At 44.8% G+C, this 24,467-nt stretch overlaps 1 protein-coding gene across 7 annotated transcripts in view; it reads right to left on the reverse strand.

The window, feature by feature from the left end:
* Positions 1-24,467, reverse strand: part of SETD4 (SET domain containing 4) — a 115,228-nt gene that overhangs the window by 61,893 nt on the left and 28,868 nt on the right. Inside the window, exons 1-9 of one of the 7 annotated variants that reach the window (XM_056559606.1) lie at positions 19,967-20,165; positions 18,465-18,553; positions 14,704-14,799; positions 12,985-13,022; positions 12,212-12,300; positions 10,908-11,337; positions 8,314-8,488; positions 3,149-3,230; positions 1,167-1,247 (exon numbers count right to left, since the gene is read on the reverse strand). In XM_056559606.1, the coding sequence (XP_056415581.1) occupies positions 1,167-1,247; positions 3,149-3,230; positions 8,314-8,488; positions 10,908-11,337; positions 12,212-12,300; positions 12,985-13,022; positions 14,704-14,799; positions 18,465-18,534 (1,061 nt within the window). In that variant the 5' untranslated portion in view covers positions 18,535-18,553; positions 19,967-20,165. The other 6 variants (XM_056559600.1, XM_056559601.1, XM_056559599.1 and 3 more) reach the window with 6 other exon arrangements.

Consider the following 24,467-nt stretch of genomic DNA (forward strand, 5'->3'; position numbering starts at 1 on the left):
CTGCCTGCAGCTGTAAGTCTCCGGTCAGCCCATAAAGAACATGACCAGGACAGTGCCTGGACACAAGGATAGGAGTAAACCACGGACCGGAGACCTGCTGCCTGCAGCTGTAAGTCTCCGGTCAGCCTGTAAAAACGCGGCCAGGACATTGCACCTGGACGCAGCAGATAGTAATAAGCGGGCTGGTGTGCCTGCAGCTATAGGTCTCTGGTCAGCCTAATAAAGAACATGGCCAGGACACAGGGCCTGGCTGCACAAGGTAGTAAGCGGGCAGATAACGCCCCCACTGGGGAAGCAGACGGCCGCACGGGACCAGAGACCCGCTCCCCCAGAGACTGAAACTGGGGCAGCAGCATAGAGTCTCCAGCCGGTAGTGAAGATAACGTGGCCAGGGCACTGTGCCTGGCCGCAATACATGTGTAGAGATGCATGGCCCGAAGAGAGGGAAGGGAAGGTTCACTGGACTGTCCCCTCCAGAATGGCGCCAGAGGCCATGAGGGGTCCGGCCCAGCACAGCCACGTGTAATGGCGGCTGAGGAGCTGGGCCCATGAGAGGAAGGGGACCCCTGGATGAGCAAGAGGGAGGGAGAGGGGGAAGTGGGGTTGTAGTAGATACTCACCCACGGCTCCATCTTCTTATACTCACCCTTAAGTCTTCAACCAGCTTATTGCCACGCTGCATCATACCAGGCTAAGATAGTGGGCCGAACAGGGGCAAGTGGGGGACCCGGACCCAGGGTACAACCTCCAGGTGCTGACCATTGGCGATAAGGGGTTGATGGCCCATATTCTTAAGTTCCGTGCCCCTTTGTCACATATGGGGGAACAGGTAGAGCCATGCTCCTGAACCCCCACCTGAAAAAGGGAAAAAGAGGGAGATAAAAACCTAACTAAACAGCCCTTACTAGAAAATAATAAAAAAAACATAAGGTCTGGGGAGCTCCCAGACCTGTGTCTTGCCTCCTACTGAAACTAGCTAAAACTGATTACCTCACTTCCAGTGGGCGGGTATATCCTGCCAGGGAACAGCCGACTTTTTTTTTCTAGTGTCAGCGCCTCCTAGTGGCAAGAGCATATACCCATCAGTAAGGTGTCCCCCAATGAAGAGCGACCGTATAAATAATATTTTTGGACACAAAGATATTATGATGAAACTTGTTACGTACAATTCATCTGCTCCCAGGCACAGTAGTCTGCATGCAGTAAGGAGCCTCCAGGAGGGACCATCTTGTCCAAATGTCAGGTTTCTGAAAGAGACAAAACTCAGAGCGTTACTAAAAGCGTCACCGCCATTTGGAAAACTTTTGTAACGTTGTCAGGACAGGTCAGAGGTTTAGATTGTATCGGTTCTCAATTCCGAGACCTGCCGCGATCAGGAGTTATAACCCTGTGAAATGCGGGTACTGCTCTTCACTCCCCTGCCGGCTACTTGTCCGACTCATTCTCTGCATTGTAGTCTATGGCAAATGAGCCGGGTTAGAGCATCAGCCAGGGAGTGAGGCGCATGCTGCTGTGCACTTCACTTGGCTATGACTCTCGATTGCAACAATGCAATCGAAACTTTTGACATGTCTGGCCAACTTTCCAAATGACAGTAACGCTTTAAAGCAGGAATGTCCTTTTAAACACACTTTTGACATGTCAAGAATTTAGATCAGTCAGGGTCCCAGTGCTGAGACAGCCTTCAATTGTTAGTTATGGCCACTAAGGTTCACAGCTATATCCTGATTTATAATGGAGCCAGTCTCCTGGCATCAGTTGGTCTGAGCAGCGAGCCAGGGAGGTTAGCGTCCAGCCTCCAGAATCACCAGGCTATAACTTAAGATTGAGACCCCGAACGAATCAAAAGTTTATTTAAATGACAATTAAGCATTAAAGGGGTAATCCAAGGGATAGGGGATAAGATGTCTGATCGCAGGGGGCCCGCCGCTGGGGACCCACGCGATCCCCCCTGCAGCAGCCCAGAGTTTTCTCCGAGGGTGATGGCGGAGATGCAGGGGTCTCACCACTGGGGACCCCCGCGATCTCCCTGCTGCACCCCAGACATCTGGTGCATGGAGCGAACTTTGCTCCATGCCGGATGACTGGCGATGTGGGGCGGAGGCTCGTGACGTCACGGCAACATCCCGCTCGTGACTTTACAACCACGCCCCCTCAATGCAAGTCTATGGGAGGGGGCGTGACAGCAGCCACACCCCCTCCCATAGACTTACATTGAGGGGGCGTGTCCGTGATGTCACGAGCCTCCGGTGCTGCTCCCAACGCTCTCATCAAATGCCGGGTGCGGCAGGGAGATCTCAGGGATCCCCAGCGATCAGACATCTTATCCCCTCTCCTTTGGATAGGGGATAAGATGTCTAGGGGCAGAGTACCCATTTAAGGACAATGCAGGCATGTTTGTACTGGTGATACAAACATGTCCCCATGAGGACAGAGATACAAAGTTCCTAGATGCTTTTTTATCACAGCAACCCATGTAAAGTGGTCTTGGGAAAATGGAGTCTATGCTACTTAGTTGGGGTCATTAGTGACAGAGTTCTAACACTTTTAGTGTCCCCAAGCATTTAAAAGGTCTTTGTCATTGGAAATAAATCTTTAGACGTGTCACTGAGATATATCAGGGTCTCCATGCAGGAGAACGAGCAGGGAGAACTGCGTGGTAGTGCGCCCCACTCCACAGCTCACAGTGTAAATTGCTACGAGCCAGGGAGTGAAGCTCACTACCGCATGCTTCTCCTAATTGGTGGTGGTATTAGCACTGAGACCCAGACTGATCATGTCTCTGTGACCTGTCAAAATCTTTTTGAAATGACAGGGACCCTTTAACACAGATAACAGCAAAGTTGCAAAGAAAGAAATGTGACCAAGGGCTAAGAGAGGGGTAGTCGGGTCATCTGGGGTGGGCTGGTAATGTCACAGATGAACCCTACAGAGAGCAGCCACAAAAAGCTGGAGGACCTGATACATACACACATCACACAGACAGCCCACTGAGGTCCACAGCCATCACGTAATGCTTCATTTTTCCTGTGGTGGTGCTACAGAGGAATTGGAACAGTTGCTGGCATGTTGTCTTGAATATTATATATGATCACAGGGGGGCTCAAGCAGAAGGTCCCCTACTCAGTCAATATAATGTAGAACTTACTCTAAGAAGCCATTTTCTTTAAGCAGCGACCATTTCTTCTTTAACTGTTTGTCTTTTCTGGACACATAATGAAGGATGACATCTACAATCATAAAATATCATGAGGGATAGATAGATAAATATGAGATAGATACATATGAGAGAGAGAGAGATATGAGAGAGAGATAGATATGAGAGAGATATGAGAGATAGATAGATATGAGAGAGAGAGATTGTGGGTGCACTCCAGGTCAAGGTCTGCTATTCAGCCATATGCAAAAAAGAGATTCTGCAGCACTCCAGAATCAAATCAAAGTGGTTTTATTCTCCCATGTACAAGACACAACGTTTCACCGGCCTCACACCGGCTTTTTCAAGCATACAATAGGTTGTGGGTGCCATACATTTATATGGTGCAATACATTAGTAATCAACAAAGTATCAATAAAATAATTAGTGATAAATCCTCATAAATATCATAAATATAGTGTACAAAAATATAAATAATAGTGTATGTGAATATTCTCACAATAAAGTGCAGATTGGTTGTATGCAAACGTAATGTCAGTACTTTCCAGACATAATACAATAAATTCCTCCATATGTGTAAATAAAGTGATGATTAAAAACAATTAAAAGACAAAGAAGGATCGCTCCACTCACCATATACCTATCGCCATTATGGCGTCCCCCGCATGTCATTTACTTCCTGGTATAGTGTAATGTATCCCCGGCCAATCAAGGGTTTACTTCGCGGTCACATGGACAATACCGTTCGCACAGGCGCAATACACATCACAGCGCTCGCGGCGGCCATGTTACTCAAGGGAAAGAGAACCTCCTTCCTAATCAATAAGACGTGTAAAAGCCATCTGGTATGAACAGGGGGCAATACCAATAAGGTCAATATGTATTATTTTCACAAATGGAGAATACTAGCATATTATAATGATAATATACAGTTTAATATACAGACCTCAAAGGATGTAAAATTGATTATTGCAGGGTTATAATTAACAAATATAATATAGATAGCCATGCATCAGTGAGTGGTGGCATCCTTTTCCAAATGCTTGATCTATAAAAAATAAAAAATACAAATAATTAGACACCTAGATCAACCAAATGTATTAACTGCTGAGTAATTAATAGAATCCTCATACAATACATCCGAGAACCTGAAAATTCATGTTCTTAATTTACAAATACCAGGGGTAATAGCAAAATCCACATTGAGCCCAATTGGCTGTAAAGCTTTTAGTTTGTGGATCCAGTATAACTCACATATTTTTTTAAATGCTTACCCGATCACCCCCTCTTTTTGGCATGGGGACATGGTCGATGAACATGCATATTAAATGGGCACTGTCACAAACTTTATTTTTTGATATGTTGTAGTACTTATGTACTACAACATATCTCTAATATACTTTTATTATTATTTTTTTCATTAAAAAGGTTTAATTTACATTTAAAAACCGGCTACTGAAAAAGGACTGATTTTGGAGTGGCAATCAGTCCTTTTTCAGTTAGGCTGCACTCGCTCCCTGCCTGTCAATCAGACAGGCGGGAGCGAGAGCATTGGCTCCCCGGCCACTGGCTGGGAGGCCACTCCTCCCGCACATCGCCGCCGCCTCGTTGCCGCCGCTGTCCCTGCGCGCCCGCTGCCAGACTCTGCAGTAACTGCAAGTGTAATGAGGGAACGGGGTATTCGGGGCGGGGGCGGGGGGGGGGGAGAGGAGGGAACAGCCTAGTGCCGTAGCGGGGGGGGGGGAGGAAACGGGCTAGCAAAAAAAAATAAAAAATAGGATGGTGGGAGCAACCCTTTAAATCTTTTTCTGCATGCCCTTCCTCAAAAAGATGCTTGGAAACCGGCAAATCCAAGTGTTTTTTCTGGATGCTGTACCTGTGTTGGTTTAAACGGTTTTGAATTCGAGGGCGTTTCCCCCACATATATGAGCCGGCATAGGCATGTTAGCACATATATTACAAATGACGATGCACAGGTTAAATAGAATTAGATTTTATATTCTTTTTTAGTATTGGGATGCTGAAAAACTGGCCCTTTATCCATGTAAGAGAAACTAACACAGTTCCTACAAGGATATGAACCCTTCTTCCCTACTGTTAAATACAGTTGGGTACCACCCTTTTTTTTTTTTTTTTAGGGATACGTCAGTCTTAACCAGCCTATCCCTCAAATTGGGTTGCCTCCTGCAAGACATCAAAGGGTTATTTTGAAATTCAGAAATATTTGAGAAAGACTCTTTCAATACAGGCCAGTGTTTGTTGAATATACCTGCTATAGCGCCTGAACTGTGACTATAGGTGGAAACAAATGCTATTCTGGAACTAGTATCTCTCTGTCTAGATTGCAGAAGATTTTCTCTACTTGTCATCATGGCTTGTGTTTTACTTTGCATGACTAAATTCTTTGGATACCCCCTTCGTTTGAAGTTGGTAGTCATTTTGTCCAAGGCTGGTTCTATTCTATCCTCCATACTAATTATTCGTCAAGCTCGCAACATTTGACTTGCGGGAACTGATTTATTGATAGACCTAGGGTGGTGACTATCATATCTTAAACATGAGTTGCTGTCAGTTGGTTTGACAAACAAGTCAGTTTCAATTTGGTTTCCTTTAATAATAACCAGGGTATCTAGAAATTGTATGGAAGATTGTGAAGCTGTTAACGTAAATTGTATGTGTTCGTTAATCCGATTCAAAAACTCAAAGAAAAATATCAAAAATCCTGCTGTTGTTGATGGGTACCTGTCCATGTGAGGAAGACGTTGTCTATGTATCTCCACCACTCCAGCACATAGCTAAAGTGGTGGGACACATGGACGAACATCTCCTCCAGGTCTGCCATGAGCATGTTAGCTTATGTAGGCGCCACATTATGCCCATGGCAGTACCAGCTGTCTGTAAATAAAATGCATCATTAAAGAGAAAGTAATTATTGGTCAATACCAAATGTAGTAAAGTAAGAATAAATGATGTTTTTTCCTCAGAAAATCTCGGCAAATGGCCTTGCATACTGCTTAAATCCCCATATCATGGGGTATTGAAGTATATAATGATACTACATCAAAAGATGCTAAAATCATATAATTTGGTACATCAACAGATTGCAATTTCTGTATAAAGTCAGAGGTATCTCGGATGTATGAGTGAGACTTGGTAGCGTACAGACGCAATACTCAGTCCAAAAAGATTGAAATTTGACTTGTTATGGACCCCCACCCAGAGACTATTGGTCTCCCGGCGGTGTACATCAAGTTCTTGTGAATCTTGGGTAAAAAGTACATCATTGGAATAACAGAGTGAACCACCATCAAAAAATCATACAATGTCTTATTAATCAAGTTAGTATCCAATGCCTGTTTCAGTATATCATAAATTTTATTGGCAATTTCATGGGTTGGATCCCCTCTTAACTCAACATATCTAGCTAAGTCTGATAAGTGTCTAGTTGCTTCCTCTAAATATTTAGAAAGATCCATGACCACAAACTTACCCCCTTTGTCAGCCGATTTTATTATAAGGTTGTGGTCACGGATCAGTTCATTAATCGTCAGTGGTTGAGCTCGTGTTAAATTAGGATGTTTCTCCTTAGTATCATGCAACCGAAATATTTCAATGTCCTTTTCCACCAACGTACAGAAAGTCTCAAATGCGCAAGAATTAATCTTGGGATTAAAGCCGCTGCTGACTTTCAGGTCATACTCAAGGGTTAATATCCCTGTAGGAACTGTTAGTTGCTCTTACATGGATAATAGGCCAGTTTTTCAGCATCCCAATACTAAAAAAGAATATACAATCAAATTCTATTTAACCTGTGCATCGTCATTTGTAATATACGTGCTGACATGCCCATGCCGGCTCATATATGTGTGTGGAACGACCCTCGAATTCAAAACCCGTTTAAACCAACACCGGTACAGCACCCCAAAAAAATGCTTGGATTTGCCAGTTTCCAAGTATTTTTCGGAGACAGGACATGCGGAAAAAGATTTAAGATGCATGCTCATCGATCATGTCCCCATGCCAAAAAGAGGGGATGATCGGGTAAGCATTTTAAAATACTTTAAGGCCACTTGGGATCAACGTGGATTTTGCTATTACCCCTGGTATTTGTAAATTAAGAACATGAATATTCAGGTTCTCTGATGTATTATATGAGGATTATATTAATAACTCAGCAGTTAATACATTTGGTTGATCTAGGTGTCTAATTATTTCTATTTTTCATTTTTTATAGATCAAGCATTTGGGAAAGGACGCCACCACTCACCGATACACGGCTATCTATGTCATATTTACGTTAATTATAACCCTGCCATAATCACTATTACATCCTTTGAGGTCTGAATATTAAATGTATATTATCATTACAATATGCTGGTATTCTGTATTACTTTTCTCCATTTGTGAAAATAATACATATTGACCTCATTGGTATTGCCCCCTGTTCATACCAGATGGCTTTTACATGTCTTATTGAATAGGAAGGAGGTTCTCTTTCCCTTGAGTAACATGGCCGCCGCGAGCGCTGTGATGTGTATTGCGCCTGCGCGAACGGTATTGTCCATGTGACCGGGAAGGAAACCCTCGATTGGCCGGGGATACATTACACTATACCAGGAAGTAAATGACATGCGGGGACGCCATAATGGCGATAGGTATATGGTGAGTGGAGCGATCCTTCTTTGTCTTTTAATTGTTTTTAATCATCACTTTATTTTACACATATGGAGGAATTTATTGTATTATGTCTGGAAAGTACTGACATTACGTTTGCATACAACCAATCTGCACTTTATTGTGAGAACATTCACATACACTATTATGCACTTTGTGATTTTTATACACTATATTTATGATATTTGAGGATTTATCACTAATTATTTTATTGATACTTTGTTGATTACTAATGTATTGCACCATATAAATGTATGGCACCCACAACCTATTGCATGCTTGAAAAAGCCGGAGTGAGGCTGGTGAAACGTTGTGTCTTGTACATGGGAGAATAAAACCACTTTGATGTGATTCTGGAGTGCTGCAGAACCTCTTTTTTGCATATAGATAGACAGATAAATAGGAGATAGATACATATGAAAGAGAGAGATAGAGATAGATAGATATTACAGTATATGCAGCAATATGAAGACCATACCAACCTCTTGTCACATACACACTTTGATGAGGATTGCTAGCTGCAATAAAGCCATACTCCAAGAGGAGGCGCTGGTTATCATGATGTCCATAGCATATAAACACCTGTTCATACTTCTTGCAAGGAGCCATAGTCCTGATCTCATAACACCGATTCTTCTCATTGAAAGCAGCTTCCACCTCATAGGGAAAAAAGAAATATTAAACTCAAAGACCGGACAACACATAGTAAAGAGTATCCACACATAGAACGACAGAACTCCTGCAACATGCAGCACTCGCCTGTACATCTTCCACATGCAGCACTCGTCTGTAAATACCTCACATGCAGCACTCCTCTGTACATTCCCCACATGCAGCACTCGTCTGTACATCCCTCACATGCAGCACTCGTCTGTACATCCCACCACATGGAGCACTCGTCTGTACATCCCCCCACATGGAGCACTCGTCTGTACATCCCTCACATGCAGCACTCGTCTGTACATCCCCCCACATGGAGTACTCGTTTGTACATCCCTCACATGCAGCACTCGTCTGTACATCCCCCCACATGGAGCACTCGCCTGTACATCCATCACATGCAGCACTCGTTTGTACATCCCTCACATGCAGAACGCGTCTGTACATCCCCCCACATGGAGTACTCCTCTGTACACCCCCCACATGCAGCACTCGTCTGTACATCCCCCACATGCAGCACTCGTCTGTACATCCCTCACATGCAGCACTAACCTGTACATCCCCCACACGATGCACTCGTCTGCACATCCCCCACACGCAGCACTCGTTTGTACATCCCCCACACGCGGCACTCATCTGTACATCTCCCACATGCGGCACTCGTCTGTACATCCCTCACATGCGGCACTCGTCTGCACATCCCCCACATACAGCACTTGTCTGCACATCCCCCACATGCAGCGACTTGTCTGTACACCCCCACATGCAGCACTCGCCTGTACATCCCCCACATGCAGTACTTGTCTGCACATCCCCACATGCGGCACTCGTCTGTACATCACCCACATGTGGCACTCGTCTGTACATTCCCCACATGCGGCACTTGTCTGTACATCCCCCACATGCGGCACTTGTCTGCACATCCCCCACATGCGGCATTCGTCTGTACATCCCCCACATGCAGCACTCGCCTGTACACTCCCCACATGCAGCACTCGCCTGTACACTCCCCACATGCAGCACTCGTCTGTACATCCCCCACATGCAGCACTCGTCTGTACATCCCCTACATGCAGAACTCGTCTGTACATTCCCCACATGCAGCACTCATCTGTACATCCCCCCACATGCAGCACTTGTCTGTACATCCCTCCACATGCGGCACTCATCTGTACATCCCCCACGTGCGGCACTCGTCTGCACATCCCCCACGTGCGGCACTCGTCCGTTCATCCCCCACATGCGGCACTCGTCTGTACATTCCCCACATGCAGCACTTGTCTGCACATCCCCCACATGCAGCACTCGTCTGTACATCCCCCACATGCAGCACTCGTCTGTATATCCCCCACATGCAGCACTTGTCTGCACATCCCCCACATACGGCACTTGTCTGTACATTCCCCACATGCAGCACTCGTGTACATCCCCCACATGCAGCACTCGTCTGTACATTCCTCACATACGGCACTCGTCTATAAATCACCCACATACGGCACTCATGCATACATTCCCCACATGCAGCACTCGTCTGTTCATCCCCCACATGCAACACTCGTCTGTACATCCCCCACATGTGGCACTCGTCTGCACATCCCCCACATGCGGCACTCGTCTGCACATCCCCCACATGCAGCACTCGCCTGTACATCCCCCACATGCAGCACTTGTCTGCACATCCCCCACATGCGGCACTCGTCTGTACATCCCCACATGCGGCACTCATCTGCATATCCCCCACATGCGGCACTCGTCTGCACATCCCCCACGTGCGGCACTCGTCCGTTCATCCCCCACATGCGGCACTCGTCTGTACATTCCCCACATGCAGCACTTGTCTGTACATTCCCCACATGCAGCACTTGTCTGTACATCCCCCACATGCAGCACTCGTCTGTATATCCCCCACATGCAGCACTTGTCTGCACATCCCCCACATACGGCACTCGTCTGTACATTCCCCACATGCAGCACTCATGTACATCCCCCACATGCAGCATTCCTCTATAAGTCACCCACATACGGCACTCATGCATACATTCCCCACATGCAGCACTCGTCTTTTCATCCCCCACATGCAACACTCGTCTGTACATCCCCGACATGCAGCACTTGTCTGTACATCCCCCACATGCCGCACTCGTCTGTACATCCGCCACATGCAGCACTCGTCTGTACATCCGCCACATGCAGCACTCGTGTGTACATCCCCCACATACAACACTCGTCTGTTCATCCCCCACATGCAGCACTCATCTGAACATTCCCCACATGTAGCACTCGTCTGTACATCCCCCACATGCAGCAATCGTCTGTACATCCCCCACATGCAACACTCGTCTGTACATTCCCCACATGCAGCACTTGTCTGCACATCCCCTACATGCGGCACTAGCTTGTACAAACCACAAATTACCTGCACCCCTGCACTGTGGTTCAGTAGATCTAAATATGGCGCCAGAGCGTACACATCAGGATCAGCAGAAAAACATTCCCTATGTGCATGCTTCATATACACTGTCCTGGTATTCACCGTGCACCAGGCCCACCGCACAGCGTCATAGGTTAGTATGTTCTCCAGGTTCCCAGGAAACAAGGAATTCAGAGACTTGAAGAACGGCAATGCTGAAGAGTAGAATTCACGGACAGCGCTCCTCTGCTCCACGGCTTTCTGTCTAACAGGTTCTGGCAGATAATTCACTGTCTCCGCTTTCCAGTATACCGGGCAATCATAGGCGATGGGTAATACATCCAAGTATGGCTTCCATGCTGACTGATCTCCATTGTACCTCTCCAGGACCAAGAATGTGCACAGAGCCAGCAAAGGAGACACAGGGGGGTGCCACCTAGCCATACACAGAAAAAAATTTAAACTTTTCACGTGTCACGCAGACATATCAAATGTTTTGATCAGTCAAGTTCTCAGTGCTGAGACCCCTATGATCTCTAGATATCACAGAGAGAAGAACTTCACTCCCCGATTTGGTGCTCAATCCATCTAATAGACTTATAATGGAGCCCATCTCCTTCAATGACACGGGCTGAGCACCAAGCCGGTGAGTGAAGCGCTTCTCCCTGTTATATCTAGAGATCGTGGAGGTCGTAGCACTGGAAAACCTGACCGATCAAAATTGTTGGCGTCTGTATGACACAAATGTTTTTGGACATGACTTCCCAAACCAGTTGGTCTTCAACATCCCGATAAATCTAAAAGAAAAAATGAAGCAGCTTTGCAAATTTCTTATTGTTTTGCCTCTACAGCTCCTATGCAGACCTATATGTCTCCACGGTAACAGACTACAAATAAACTTACAGTACACTTACAGTAGTCTGATCTTGCAGTCATACCTCTAAACCACCTGTCCCCTTCTTTTGGGTAACACACTGGGTGTGAGGAGAAAGATAGAAGGGAGTATGACTGTAGGATCAGACAACACGCAGTATGTAATCTGTCACCGCCGAGACACATAGGTCTGTATAGGAGCTGTAGATGCAAACCAATAAGACAATTTTTAAATAAAGACTATTTGCTAAGTTGTTTTATTTTAAATTTTAGATGGACTTTTAAAAACATTGGTTTAAAAGCTAGACAGAGTCTTTACATACGGAAGCCTTACTGGATCATCAAAGACAGGGATATGTAGTGAAGTAAAGAAAGAAAATGAATTGTACTGAAATATTGATACTTGTACATCCACCATGAAGTCCTGAATCGCTCACCTGTGTATATACTTGGCCAGGTAACTGGTGAGGACTGTGCTGGTGGTAAGCAGACAGGATTCTGGGAGGGAAATGATCAGCTCTCCTGGCTGGATGAGAAAGGAAAACAGGATCAATAGTGACTCTGATCTCATGCTCCTTGGTCTCTTTGGCTGGGTTCAAACTACGGAATCCCTGGCTGGAATATTCCGAGGGCGGCTGACACCGGCTAAACCATTCGGCGCTAGGCCCATGTACACTGATTAAATTCCACTCAGAATTTCCACTTGGAACTCGTTTTGCAGCAAAATCCCATTGATCTCAATGAGATTCTGCAGCTCAGTGCTTAATGGCAAGATGGCTCCACTAGCAATTGGCCCGATTCAAAGCATAAAATAATTGATTTATTAAGCATTTAAAATATATAAAATGTATCTTTAATAAAATCAATAATGCAAGGTAAAAAATACTATAAAAATACACAATAAAATAAATAAGAGAATAAAATTTATGAATAAAATGAAAGAGGCTCTTATCAGGCATGTTGCAAAATGTAAGTGCAAAAATAAAACTGCGAAATAGCAAACTGCTAAACAAAATAGGGCAAAAACAATCATAAATAAAGAGCACAGCCTTCCAAGCTGGAAAACCTGTCAAAACAATTCAGAAAAATTGTACAAAAACAATGATAAAGTCTTATGATCAAACCCCTAAATCTGACCCCTGAAGCAAGATAAACAGATAATGTACATAATTCTAGGCTCTATAATATTAGGAAATTTGTCATCACTAACTTGCAGGGGCAGAGCCGCCATCAGTCCTCTTCCGGAATCTAGAAAAGAATAATAATTGGGTGTTAGGATGTGTAAAAGGTGAACAAGCAGACAAGAGAAAAGGCAGGGGGTGGGATGTGCTCCAGTACTTGGGCTTCTTACTATGGCAAGAGGTGGATCAGACTACATAGGATCTGTTTGTAGTCTGTAACCATGGAGACATATAGGTCTGCACAGGAGGATCAGACTACATAGGATCTGATTGTAGTCTGTAACCATGGAGACATACAGGTCTGCACAGGAGGATCAGACTACATAGGATCTGATTGTAGTCTGTAACCATGGAGACATACAGGTCTGCACAGGAGGATCAGACTACATAGGATCTGATTGTAGTCTGTAACCATGGAGACATACAGGTCTGCACAGGAGGATCAGACTACATAGGATCTGTTTGTAGTCTGTAACCATGGAGACATACAGGTCTGCACAGGAGGATCAGAATACATAGGATCTGATTGTAGTCTGTAACCATGGAGACATACAGGTCTGCACAGGAGGATCAGACTACACAGAATCTGTTTGTAGTCTGTAACCATGGAGACATAGGGGTCTGCATAGGAGGATCAGACTACACAGGAAATGTTTGCAGTCTGTTGCCATGGAGACATACAGGTCTGCACAGGAGGATCAGACTACACTGGATCTGTTTATAGTCTGTAACCATGGAGACATACAGGTCTGCACAGGAGGATCAGACTACACAGGATCTGTCTGTAGTCTGTAACCATGGAGACATACAGGTCTGCACAGGAGGATCAGACTACACAGGATCTGTCTGTAGTCTGTAACCATGGAGACATAAAGGTCTGCACAGGAGGATCAGACTACACTGGATCTGTTTATAGTCTATAACCATGGAGACATACAGGTCTGCACAGGAGGATCAGACTACATAGGATCTGATTGTAGTCTGTAACCATGGAGACATACAGGTCTGCACAGGAGGATCAGACTACATAGGATCTGTTTGTAGTCTGTAACCATGGAGACATACAGGTCTGCACAGGAGGATCAGACTACATAGGATCTGATTGTAGTCTGTAACCATGGAGACATACAGGTCTGCACAGGAGGATCAGACTACACAGGATCTGTCTGTAGTCTGTAACCATGGAGACATACAGGTCTGCACAGGAGGATCAGACTACATAGGATCTGTTAAAAGTCTGTAACCATGGAGACGTACAGGTCTGCATAGGAGGATCAGACTACACAGAATCTGTTTGTAGTCTGTAACCATGGAGACATAGGGGTCTGCATAGGAGGATCAGACTACACAGGAAATGTTTGCAGTCTGTTGCCATGGAGACATACAGGTCTGCATAGGAGGATCAGACTACACAGGATCTGTCTGTAGTCTGTAACCATGGAGACATACAGGTCTGCATAGGAGGATCAGACTACACAGGAAATGTTTGTAGTCTGATGCCATGGAGACATACAGGAGGCCAGATCCCAACATCCACAGCAAACAGCTGATTTTGTCAGGGAAAGCCACATATTTCCCTGAAAGGGGGGGGGGGGAGAAGTAGCCATTTACGTCCATCCACGTGATAGGAAGACCATAGTGGGAGCCATTCTACAAATCATCTCTCTTTTCTGGCATCCTGGGCAGGGACAACAAGAATTCCTACATATATATGGACAGGGCTCATCTTCACAAAGATCCTTATTTACCGGAAAAGTGTGCCGTCCTCAGCCGCTTGTCCTGAAACCCTCTCTCCTTCATCCACTTCATCAGCTGGACATACCGCCCTTCATGGCTCTGATTCACTATCGGCAACAACAGCAAATAAGATGGAAATCACTGCGGTCCTATAATTTACATCCTCCTTCCCGTCACACATATTCCCAATAATGTTTAAGGTGACCCGTCATCTCAGCTATACCGACATATCAGTTTTAATAAATACTTACAAATACAAATTTCGGTGGTATCTTTTCTTATCATTCTGCATCGAGTCGGTGCTACATTTACAAAATGATTTATCAATACAGTCCTATTGTTGACACTGTGAAATTTTAGCAGCGGACGTTTGCTAATTTTTTGGGTGGAATCAGCCTAGAGTACATTGCCCCCTATTGGGGCGACCATGTACGCCAATGACTTATGCAGTCGGCGCTGGCTACACTCGGAAATCTGTAGTGTGAACTTAGCCTAAGAGACTCTAGGAGACCGAATCGGTTTCACAAAACTTACTAATAGTTTAATATCTGACCCCTCTTTACCTTTTCCGTAAAGTAACAGGAAGGATATCCGAACCCAATAGCAAATATTTATTTGTAATCCTATATTAAAGAAAAAGTATCGTGGACAAAAACTTATTCCCTATCCGCAGGATAGGGGATAAGTTTTAGATTGCGGGGGGTCTGAGCGATGGTGCCCCCCCCGCGATCTCCTGTATGGAGCACCGGCTCTCTTCCACAGCGGCACGTCACTCCCCTTCCATATAGCTCTATGGGAGAGCAATCTTCGTCTATGGGAGAGCAATCTTCGACAATCTTCGTCTCTCTCCCATAGAGCTATATAGAGGGGGTGAGGCAGCCCTGGCTTCGGATGGGGGTTGTGAAGAGAGCTGGGACTACATACAGGATATCGGGGGGGGGGCCCAGCACTTGGACCCCCCGCCATCTAAAACTTATCCCCTATCCTGCAGGTAGGGGATACGTTTTTGTCCATTATTCTTCTTCCTTAATGATTATACAACTTCCATTATATTTCTTTACCTTATATTAAAGGAGTAGTCTAACACTGGTTTCGGAGGTGCTTAGTGCTGAAGTTATCCAATCAGCCTTAATAAAAAAGAATTTCGGAAATCAATACCGCCTATGATAATGCATTATTGGGAGAGTCACGGGTATCATATTGACTCTTCCAAATATTCGCACCTAAGATTCACCAACATAACATATATAGATGGATTAGATATTAGGGCTGGACCAAATATGTGTATCACGGTATTTTTGTTATTTATGGTGGTTCCACGGTATATAACGGTATTCCCCCCCCCCCCCAATTAATTATCAGCCCAGCACTGCGCTGTCCCCATTGGGGTACTGCTCACGTCACACGCAAGCGCTGCCCTCCTCGTCTTCCTGTTTGTTGCGGCCGCCGGCGCTGACACTCTATAACTGTATCCCTATGCCCGGGCTGCAAAAGGTAAACAAAATAAACTTTAACGCATGTTCCTACGTCGGCCTTACGCTCTTCCTGGGGAGAGGCCGGTGATAGGCTGAGCCCACTGTCATGTAAGAAGCCGGCCGGTTTCTTACATGACAGTGCGCTCAACCCATCACAAGACGAGGTGGAACTTCGCTGCGGTCGGTGATAGGATGATGGCTGTCAGACATTCCATTCCCTAGGAAGCAAGTTAGGACCGACGGGGAAGGTGAGTTAAAGTTTATTTTGTTTACCCTTTGCAGCCCAGGCATAGGGATACAGCTATAGAGTGTCAGCACCGGCGGCCCGCAACAAACAGGAGGACGAGGAGGGCAGCAGGAGTGTTTTTAGGGGAAGAATAGGTTCCAGAGCGGGACCGTCCTTTTTAGGACGACAATTCCGCCTAGGCATAGGTCCTAGAGCAGATCTAGCAGTAGGGAGTAATAGGTACCGACCCCCCTCCCTCCCTGTTGTCCCGCCCTGAGCCACCACCTGAGCCATGAGGGAAAGGGTTAAATAGATCTCATCATTGTGGATACTCCATGATATATTGATATCATTATCGGTTCTTAGTATCTGGTTAACCATTATTGGTGGCTTGTTTATCTTCAGCACGTACTGTGTTATATGCTTTATCAGTCATACTTTTTATGAGCTTGGTGCTCTATCACTGTGTGTATTTGCTGTGTATTGTACTTATTTTTTGGCTCATGGAGCAACCATGAAACCTTTTGGGTTTCTATTAAGGGGCAAGTAATAAAATAGTTTTTAGGTCCTCTTCTGTGATTTGATTAGATTTTTGGACTTAGATTATTATTTCTGTAAATTGTATTGGAAATAAACCAAAAAAAAGAAAAAAAAAAGTAGATCTTTAGACTTACTGTAAATTCTCTTTCTCGGAGCTTCTATTGGGGGACACAGGACCATGGGTATATACTGCTTTCCGCAAGGAGGCTGGCACTAGGCAAATAACAAAAGAAAGTCGGCCCCTCCCGGCAGGATATACCCGCCTCCTGACTCTGAGCAACTCAGTTTAGTCCCAAAGCAGAAGGAGAACCATAATTTTGTCCAGCCCATTTTTGGAGTTTGGTGACATTATTTCCAATTTGCTTTTTTTCCTCCCTTTTTTGGTTTAGTTCCAATACACACAAAGGGAATAAATATGTGTATAGCAAAACATGTGTTACTGCAATCCTTTTATGTGAGAAATACTTAATTTTCTAGAAAAATTTCAGGTGTGCCAACATTTACGGCCATGACTCCAAATATATATATATATATATATATATATACACACACACAATACATTACCTTTAAGGCCATGTTCAAACAATTTCCAAGCAAGATCTGGCAGAAAAATTCAGTGGAAACTGTAATGAAGAAAACTGTGTCCCTAAAGTGGAATGTTATCCTCCGCACAGGGGCAAACTTCTCTGCTTTAAAGCCAGCTCCCTCTAACTCCCTAACCCATAACCCTAACCTGTAATCCCAACCCCTATCCCTAATCCTAACCCGTATCTCTAATCCTAACCCTAATCCTAACCCCTATCCCTAATCCTAACCCTTATCTCTAATCCTAACCCTAACCCTTATCTCTAATCCTAACCCCTAATCCTAACCCCTATCCCTAATCCTAACCCTTATCTCTAATCCTAACCCCTAACCCTAATCCTAACCCCTATCCCTAATCCTAACCCTTATCTCTAGTCCTAACCCCTAACCCTTATCCTAACCCCTATCCCTAATCCTAACCCTTATCTCTAATCCTAACCCTAACCCTTATCTCTAATCCTAACCCCTAACCCTTATCCTAACCCCTATCCCTAATCCTAACCCTTATCTCTAATCCTAACCCCTAACCCTAATCCTAACCCTTATCCTAACCCCTATCCCTAATCCTAACCTTTATCGCTAATCCTAACCCCTAACCCTAATCCCTATCCCTAACCTTACTGCTAGCCCCGTGATCCTAACCCCTAACAGCGATCAGCACTGAGAAGCATTGAGGGCAGGAGCTCAGGTCACATTCGGCTATGAGTCACAATTTTTTTCACTTCACGGGCCTCCACAAAAAGAATTGATGTTGATTCTTTCAACGGCATCCGCTGGAAAATGCATTGCCGTCTATGGGAACGGCGCATCTCCGAGCGGTCCTAGCACTCCCACTATTTGTGGCACGTTAGTCTGTGTTTCCTGGTTGAACTTTCCGCAAAAAAAATGTCCACCGTGTGAACATGGCCTAACATGTAGATCTAAACCATTCTTCCTCTGGCATTACCTGGAGATGCTTCCAGAACTTTCTTCTTCCTCCGTCGGCCTGTCCGCCCTCGCTTAGGATTCATTTTCATTATTCATCCATGTTCGTGCCTTAAATAAAACATAGAAGACAAGTATAAGCATGTGGTTTATCTTCCAAAGGCCGTCTGGGCATGCTGGGAGTTGTAGTTTTGCAACAGCTGGAGGCACCCTAGTTGGGAAACACTGCCCTAAAATTAATCTGTGCATGTCAGACTGCATCAGATGATGAACACTAATAGCAATGGAAGCATTACAAAATATTACAATACTGTATATATAATAGTAATAAAATATCATCTGTAATATTCACAAATATAATCTATAACACACAGGATCTGCAACTGCAGATTTTTTGATTATTTACAAGTAAATCCTAATAAAAAAATAAAAAAAAAACTGGATCCGCATCTTCAAACAAGCAGCGGATCCGGATCCGGTGTGCGTGAATAAACACTGACTGACGCTCCTCGAATAGCGGGCACAGGCCGAACATGCCGGCACTAGGACCGCGCGTAAATGCACCGTCTCCATAGACGGCAATGCATTTCCCAGCGGATTCCACCGAAAGAACTGCGATGTTAATGCTATACACGAAGGATGGAATCGGACTTTTCCGTGGCAGATGTCCCCGGTCAGGGAGTGAAGACGGAGCACTGCGCAAGGGCGGCCATTCACTGCGAGTTAGCAGCAAAAGTCGTATCCCTAGGCAACGAGCAGACGACAGCAAAAATTGAATCAATAGGAGAAATGAGTGGGTGAATACACGGTAAGATTGTTTCCTAATCAGCGTGCCTCCAGCTGTTGCAAAACTACAACTCCCAGCATGCTCGGACAGCCAAAGGCTGTCCGAGCATGCTGGGAGTTGTAGTTTATCAACAGCTGGAGGCACCCTAGTTGGGAAACAGTGGTCTACACCATCCTCTGACAATTAACACAGAAGTATCTCAATTCACTTTGTACATCTGGACTTCAGGCTGATTTACATAGTTACATAGTTACATAGTTAGTATGGTTGAAAAAAGACATACGTCCATCAAGTCCAACCAGGGGATTGAAGGGAAGGATGTAAGGGGATAAGGGAAAGGGATGTAGTTTTATAATTCTGCATAAGCATTAATGTTATTTTGTTCCAGGAATGTATCTAACCCTGCTTTAAAGCTGTTAATTGTTCCTGCTGTGACCAGTTCCTGAGGTAGACCGTTCCACAAATTCACAGTCCTCACGGTAAAGAAGGCGTGCCGCCCCTTTAGACTAAACCCTTTCTTCTCCAGACGGAGGGAGTGCCCCCTCGTCCTTTGGGGGGGTTTAACCTGGAACAGTTTTTCTCCATATTTTTTGTACCTAGACTGAAACATTGTAACAAACCCTCAGCTGTTGTCAGTGCCAGGTTTTACTTATTTATTTATTTATTTGTTTTAAGCCAAATGAAGTAACGGGGAAACATTTGTCCTGACAGTAACATCGCATACAGGAGAAGCTTACATCAGCTCTTATCTATAGAAGCAAGGATTCCACCAGCGGCGTCCATGTGGGAGACAGAACTTTCACTTCCGGGGCTGAGCCCTATTGCCGAGACGTCTCATTGGATAATGCTTGGTGACGTCACGGAAAAGGCGGCACAAGAGCTAAAGCCTACGTACTGCTGTGCTTCACTTCTATGTCTGCACTGCCCGTCGGCCGCCATCTTTCCTGAGCACAGCTCTAGGAAGTAAATTGTATAGAAAACTATACATTATAGCGGCCATAACTTTCCTCCGTTCTGATTGTTAGTGTGATGATAATCCATAAACGACAAGACATGCTGGGACTTGTAGTCAGATAGGAGTGATAATGATTTGCAAATGTTAGAGTTAATTTGGTGAAAAAAAATAAAAATATCAAAAGTAGAATTATATCAGGCAATTTATTAAGACAAACAAGAAAAAGAACTTTAAGTAAAAAAAAAAAAAAAAATAAAAACATTAATGTACAGCGCCGTCACACAAACGTAAGTTTTGACCCCTTGGTTACAGCGCCGTCAAACAACTTTGATTTTAACCCCTTGGTTACAGGGCTGTCACACAACCTTGATTTTAACCCCTTGATTACAGCGCTGTCACACAACCTTCATTTTAACCCCTTGGTTACAGCGCTGTCACACAACCTTCATTTTAACCCCTTGGTTACAGCGCCGTCAAACAACTTTGATTTTAACCCCTTGGTTACAGGGCTGTCACACAACCTTGATTTTAACCCCTTGATTACAGCGCTGTCACACAACCTTCATTTTAACCCCTTGGTTACAGCGCTGTCACACAACCTTCATTTTAACCCCTTGGTTACAGCGCGGTCACGCAACTTTGATTTTAACCCATTGGTTACATTGCTGTCACACAACTTTCCTTTTAACCCCTTGGTTACAGCGCGGTTACACAACTTTGCTTTTAACCCCTTGGTTACAGTGTGGTCACACAACTTTGATTTTAACTCCTTGGTTACAAAGCAGTCACACAACTTTGCTTTTAACCTCTTGGTTACAGTGCTGTCACACAATTTTGATTTTAACCCGTTGGTTACAGCGCCATCTCACAACTTTGATTTTAACCCCATGGTTACAGCGGTGTCACACAACTTTGCTTTTAACCCCTTGGTTACAGTGCTGTCACACAATTTTGATTTTAACCCGTTGGTTACAGCAGTGTCATACAACTTTGATTTTAACCCCTTGGTTATAACGCTGTCACACAACTTGATTTTAACCCCTTGGGTTTTTCGTCTTGTGTTTTTCTTTTCCCCCTCTTCGACTCTAAAAGCCGGAGTGTGTTTATGATTCTGTTGGTGGGAAAAAAAAATAAAGGGTTAATTTTTGCGGGACACGTTGTACTTTTTAATGGCGCCCTTCATTTCACCATATTATTTATCGAGAAACAAAACTTATTTGTGGGGTGATAAAAACTTGCAACTCTCTTTTTATGGCAAACCGACGTGTTATCTTTTTCACTTAAAAACCAATACGAGAGATTGTTTTTTGTAGGATCAATTGTCCTGCCAAACGTGTTCCAAAACAACCCAAAAATGATTTGTGAAGTGAAATTGAAAAAATTTTAATAAAATTTTTTTTTTTTTAATGCAGCTTATCATGGGGTCAAACTGACATGTTGGGGGTGATCTACTAATGTGATCCTTTATTTTCTCTCTCTCTCCCTCACAGGCTTTGCACCCAAATTGTGTCGTCCGTTTCATGCACCAGATTTTGCGACCAAAAAAAATAATCCAACAAACCCGACCAACTCTCCGCTCTTCGCAGAAAACCAGAAAAAGGGGCGTGTCTGCCCGGGAAAGGGGCGTGTCCTCGACAAAAGCGTGCGTTTCTACTACAAAAGGGCCTCTCCCCAACAGTTTTGAAAAAGATCCCAACAAATTTACTAATGTTCCGTCTATAAAATGTGGTGAATTTGAGCTCCGAAAAACCCAATGAATTAGTAAAGAAAAGAAAAAGCGCCAAATTAGTAAATACCTTGGAAAATCACCTGTCAGAAACAAAATGCCACAAAAATAACTACACTCTGCTGTTGAGAAATGCCCGGTCATGCTGAGTTGTATCTACATGATAACCTATAGTTTCGGTTTTCATTATGCACCTCAGCCTGGGTTCACACACTGGGTTGTTTTTTTGGTGTATACGTTTTATACACTTAAAAAGTAAAAAAAAAAAGGTATACGTGAACACTATGGGGTAGATTTATCAAAACCTGGGGCAAAGGAAGAGTTGCCCAGTTGCCCATAGCAACCAATCAGATGGCTTCTTTCATTTTACAGAGGCCTTGTTAAAAATGAAAGAAGTGATCTGATTGGTTGCTATGGGCAACTGGACAACTTTTCCTCTGGACGGGTTTTGATAAATCTCCCCCTATATGCCATACAGCAAAATCCGTTTCCCATTAACTTTAATTATGAAAAGAAAAAAACAAAAAACGTATTGCAACGTATATGGTTTTCTTGCCGTATACAGTAGCGTGGTTGACTAAGTTTTTGTATACAGCAAAATAATTGTAAGGAAACGGGGCCGAAAACCCACTGTGAACCCAGACTTACATTTTAAAGGGCATCTGGGGTGAATTACCCCGGCTAAATTGCCGACACCGTCCGGCAGGGATTAGTGTCCCCAATTAGGGCATACCATATTGGATTTGGTGTCTTTATTCTGTATAAAAACAGCTTTGTAGATGGTCCAGAGCAGTGGTCTCAAACTGTGGCCCTCCAGATGTTGCAAAACTTCAACTCCCAGCATGCCCAGACAGCCAACGGCTGTCCGGGCATGCTGGGAGTTGAAGTTTTGCAACATCTGGAGGGCCACAGTTTGAGACCACTGGTCCAGAGTGTCACAGAGGCGTGGCCGGGTTCCACTATAGCCCAGGGCCGCTATACCGCTCTGCGCTGACGTCACGCCCACTCCTCATATTGACTGACACACAGGGCGCCTGGTGTAGGTTGTCCGAGCGCCGTCAGCGTCGCCACGTTTTACAACGTCCAGAGGATAAGTTGCTAAGTTGCCCATAGCAACCAGTCAGATCGCTTCTTTCATTTTGCAGAGGCCTTGTTAAAAATGAAAGCAGCGATCTGATTGGTTGCTATGGGCAATTGGGCCACTTTTCCTCTGGACAGGTTTGGATGAATCTCCCCCATTGTGTTCTAAAGAACTGTATGAAATTCAAGCAACCTTTCCAAATATTTGCTTTTTGTTTTCCAAAACCTGGCTACAGAAGTCTTTTTGGGCCTTGTGCAAGGGGAACAGTGGGTTCACATCACGTTTTCCCCCATACGGGAGGGCATACAGCAGGGGGGGAGCTAAAAACATGCGCTCCCGTTTCCCTGCCGTATGCCCTCCCGTATGTAATTCATTTCAATGAGCCGACCGGAGTGAACTGGTCGGCTCATTTTTCCCCGTATGCTGTTTTCTACCGGACCTAAAACCACGGTTTTAGGTCTGGAACGTAGTCAACCACGGTTTTAGGTCGGGAATTGAATTATATACGGGCCGCATACGGCAGGGATAGGGGAGTGCAGGTTTTTAGCTCCCCCTGCTGTATGCGCTCCCATATGGGGAAAAATGGGATGTGAACCCAGCCTTATTGTGGGCTCACAGACAGACGTGGGGTTACACCATTAGAGTCATGTGACAAATCAGGGACTACAACCCTCATCATAACAACCCTTCTCTGGAATCACATATAAGTGCTTTTGCTCCTTAGGGTATGTTCAAACCGAATACTTTGAGCGCAATTTCCTTGTGCGGAATTGCCCATTAGGAAATTGGCGCCGTGAACATTTCCATTGGTGTGAATGGGTCTTCCGCTTACCCGTTCACACTGTGGAATTTCAGTGGCAGAGAATTCCTGTTCATTCTTAGCACAAAATTCCGCAAGGACTGCATGATAGGGGTGCTGGTGACGGTACCGCCGAAAGATTTCGGCAGCGGCCATCAGATGGAATCTCTTGTGCGGAGATTTCTATCATATAACTCAATGTGAACTTACCCCTAGACTGCTCCATAGTTGTCAAGTGCACATCTGCAACACTGTTACCTCTACGGCCGAGGTCAACAAGGGGTTAAAGGGGTATTCTGCTCTAAACATCTTATCCCCTATCCAAAGGACCCCCGTAATCTCTGCTGCAGCACCCCTGTCATTCGGTGCTCGGAGCAATCTCTGCTCCGTACCTGATGACTGGCGATGCCGGCCGCCACTCCCCTTCCATTCACGTCTATGGGAGGAGGCGTGATGGCTATGTACTAGCCGCCACGCCCCCTCCCATAGACGTGAATGGAGGGGTGTGGCTTGACATCACGAACGCGGAAGCTGCAAGAATTCGGGGGTCAACAGCGGCGGGACCCCTGAGATTTAACATCTTATCCCCTATCCTTTGGATGGGGGATAAGATGTTTACAGCGGAGTACCCCTTTAATATACTGTAGTCTATAAGGAGCACATTGTATACGTTGTCC

Source organism: Hyla sarda, chromosome 2 (assembly GCF_029499605.1).
Source record: "Hyla sarda isolate aHylSar1 chromosome 2, aHylSar1.hap1, whole genome shotgun sequence".
In the NCBI taxonomy this organism is placed as follows: Eukaryota; Metazoa; Chordata; class Amphibia; order Anura; family Hylidae; genus Hyla; species Hyla sarda.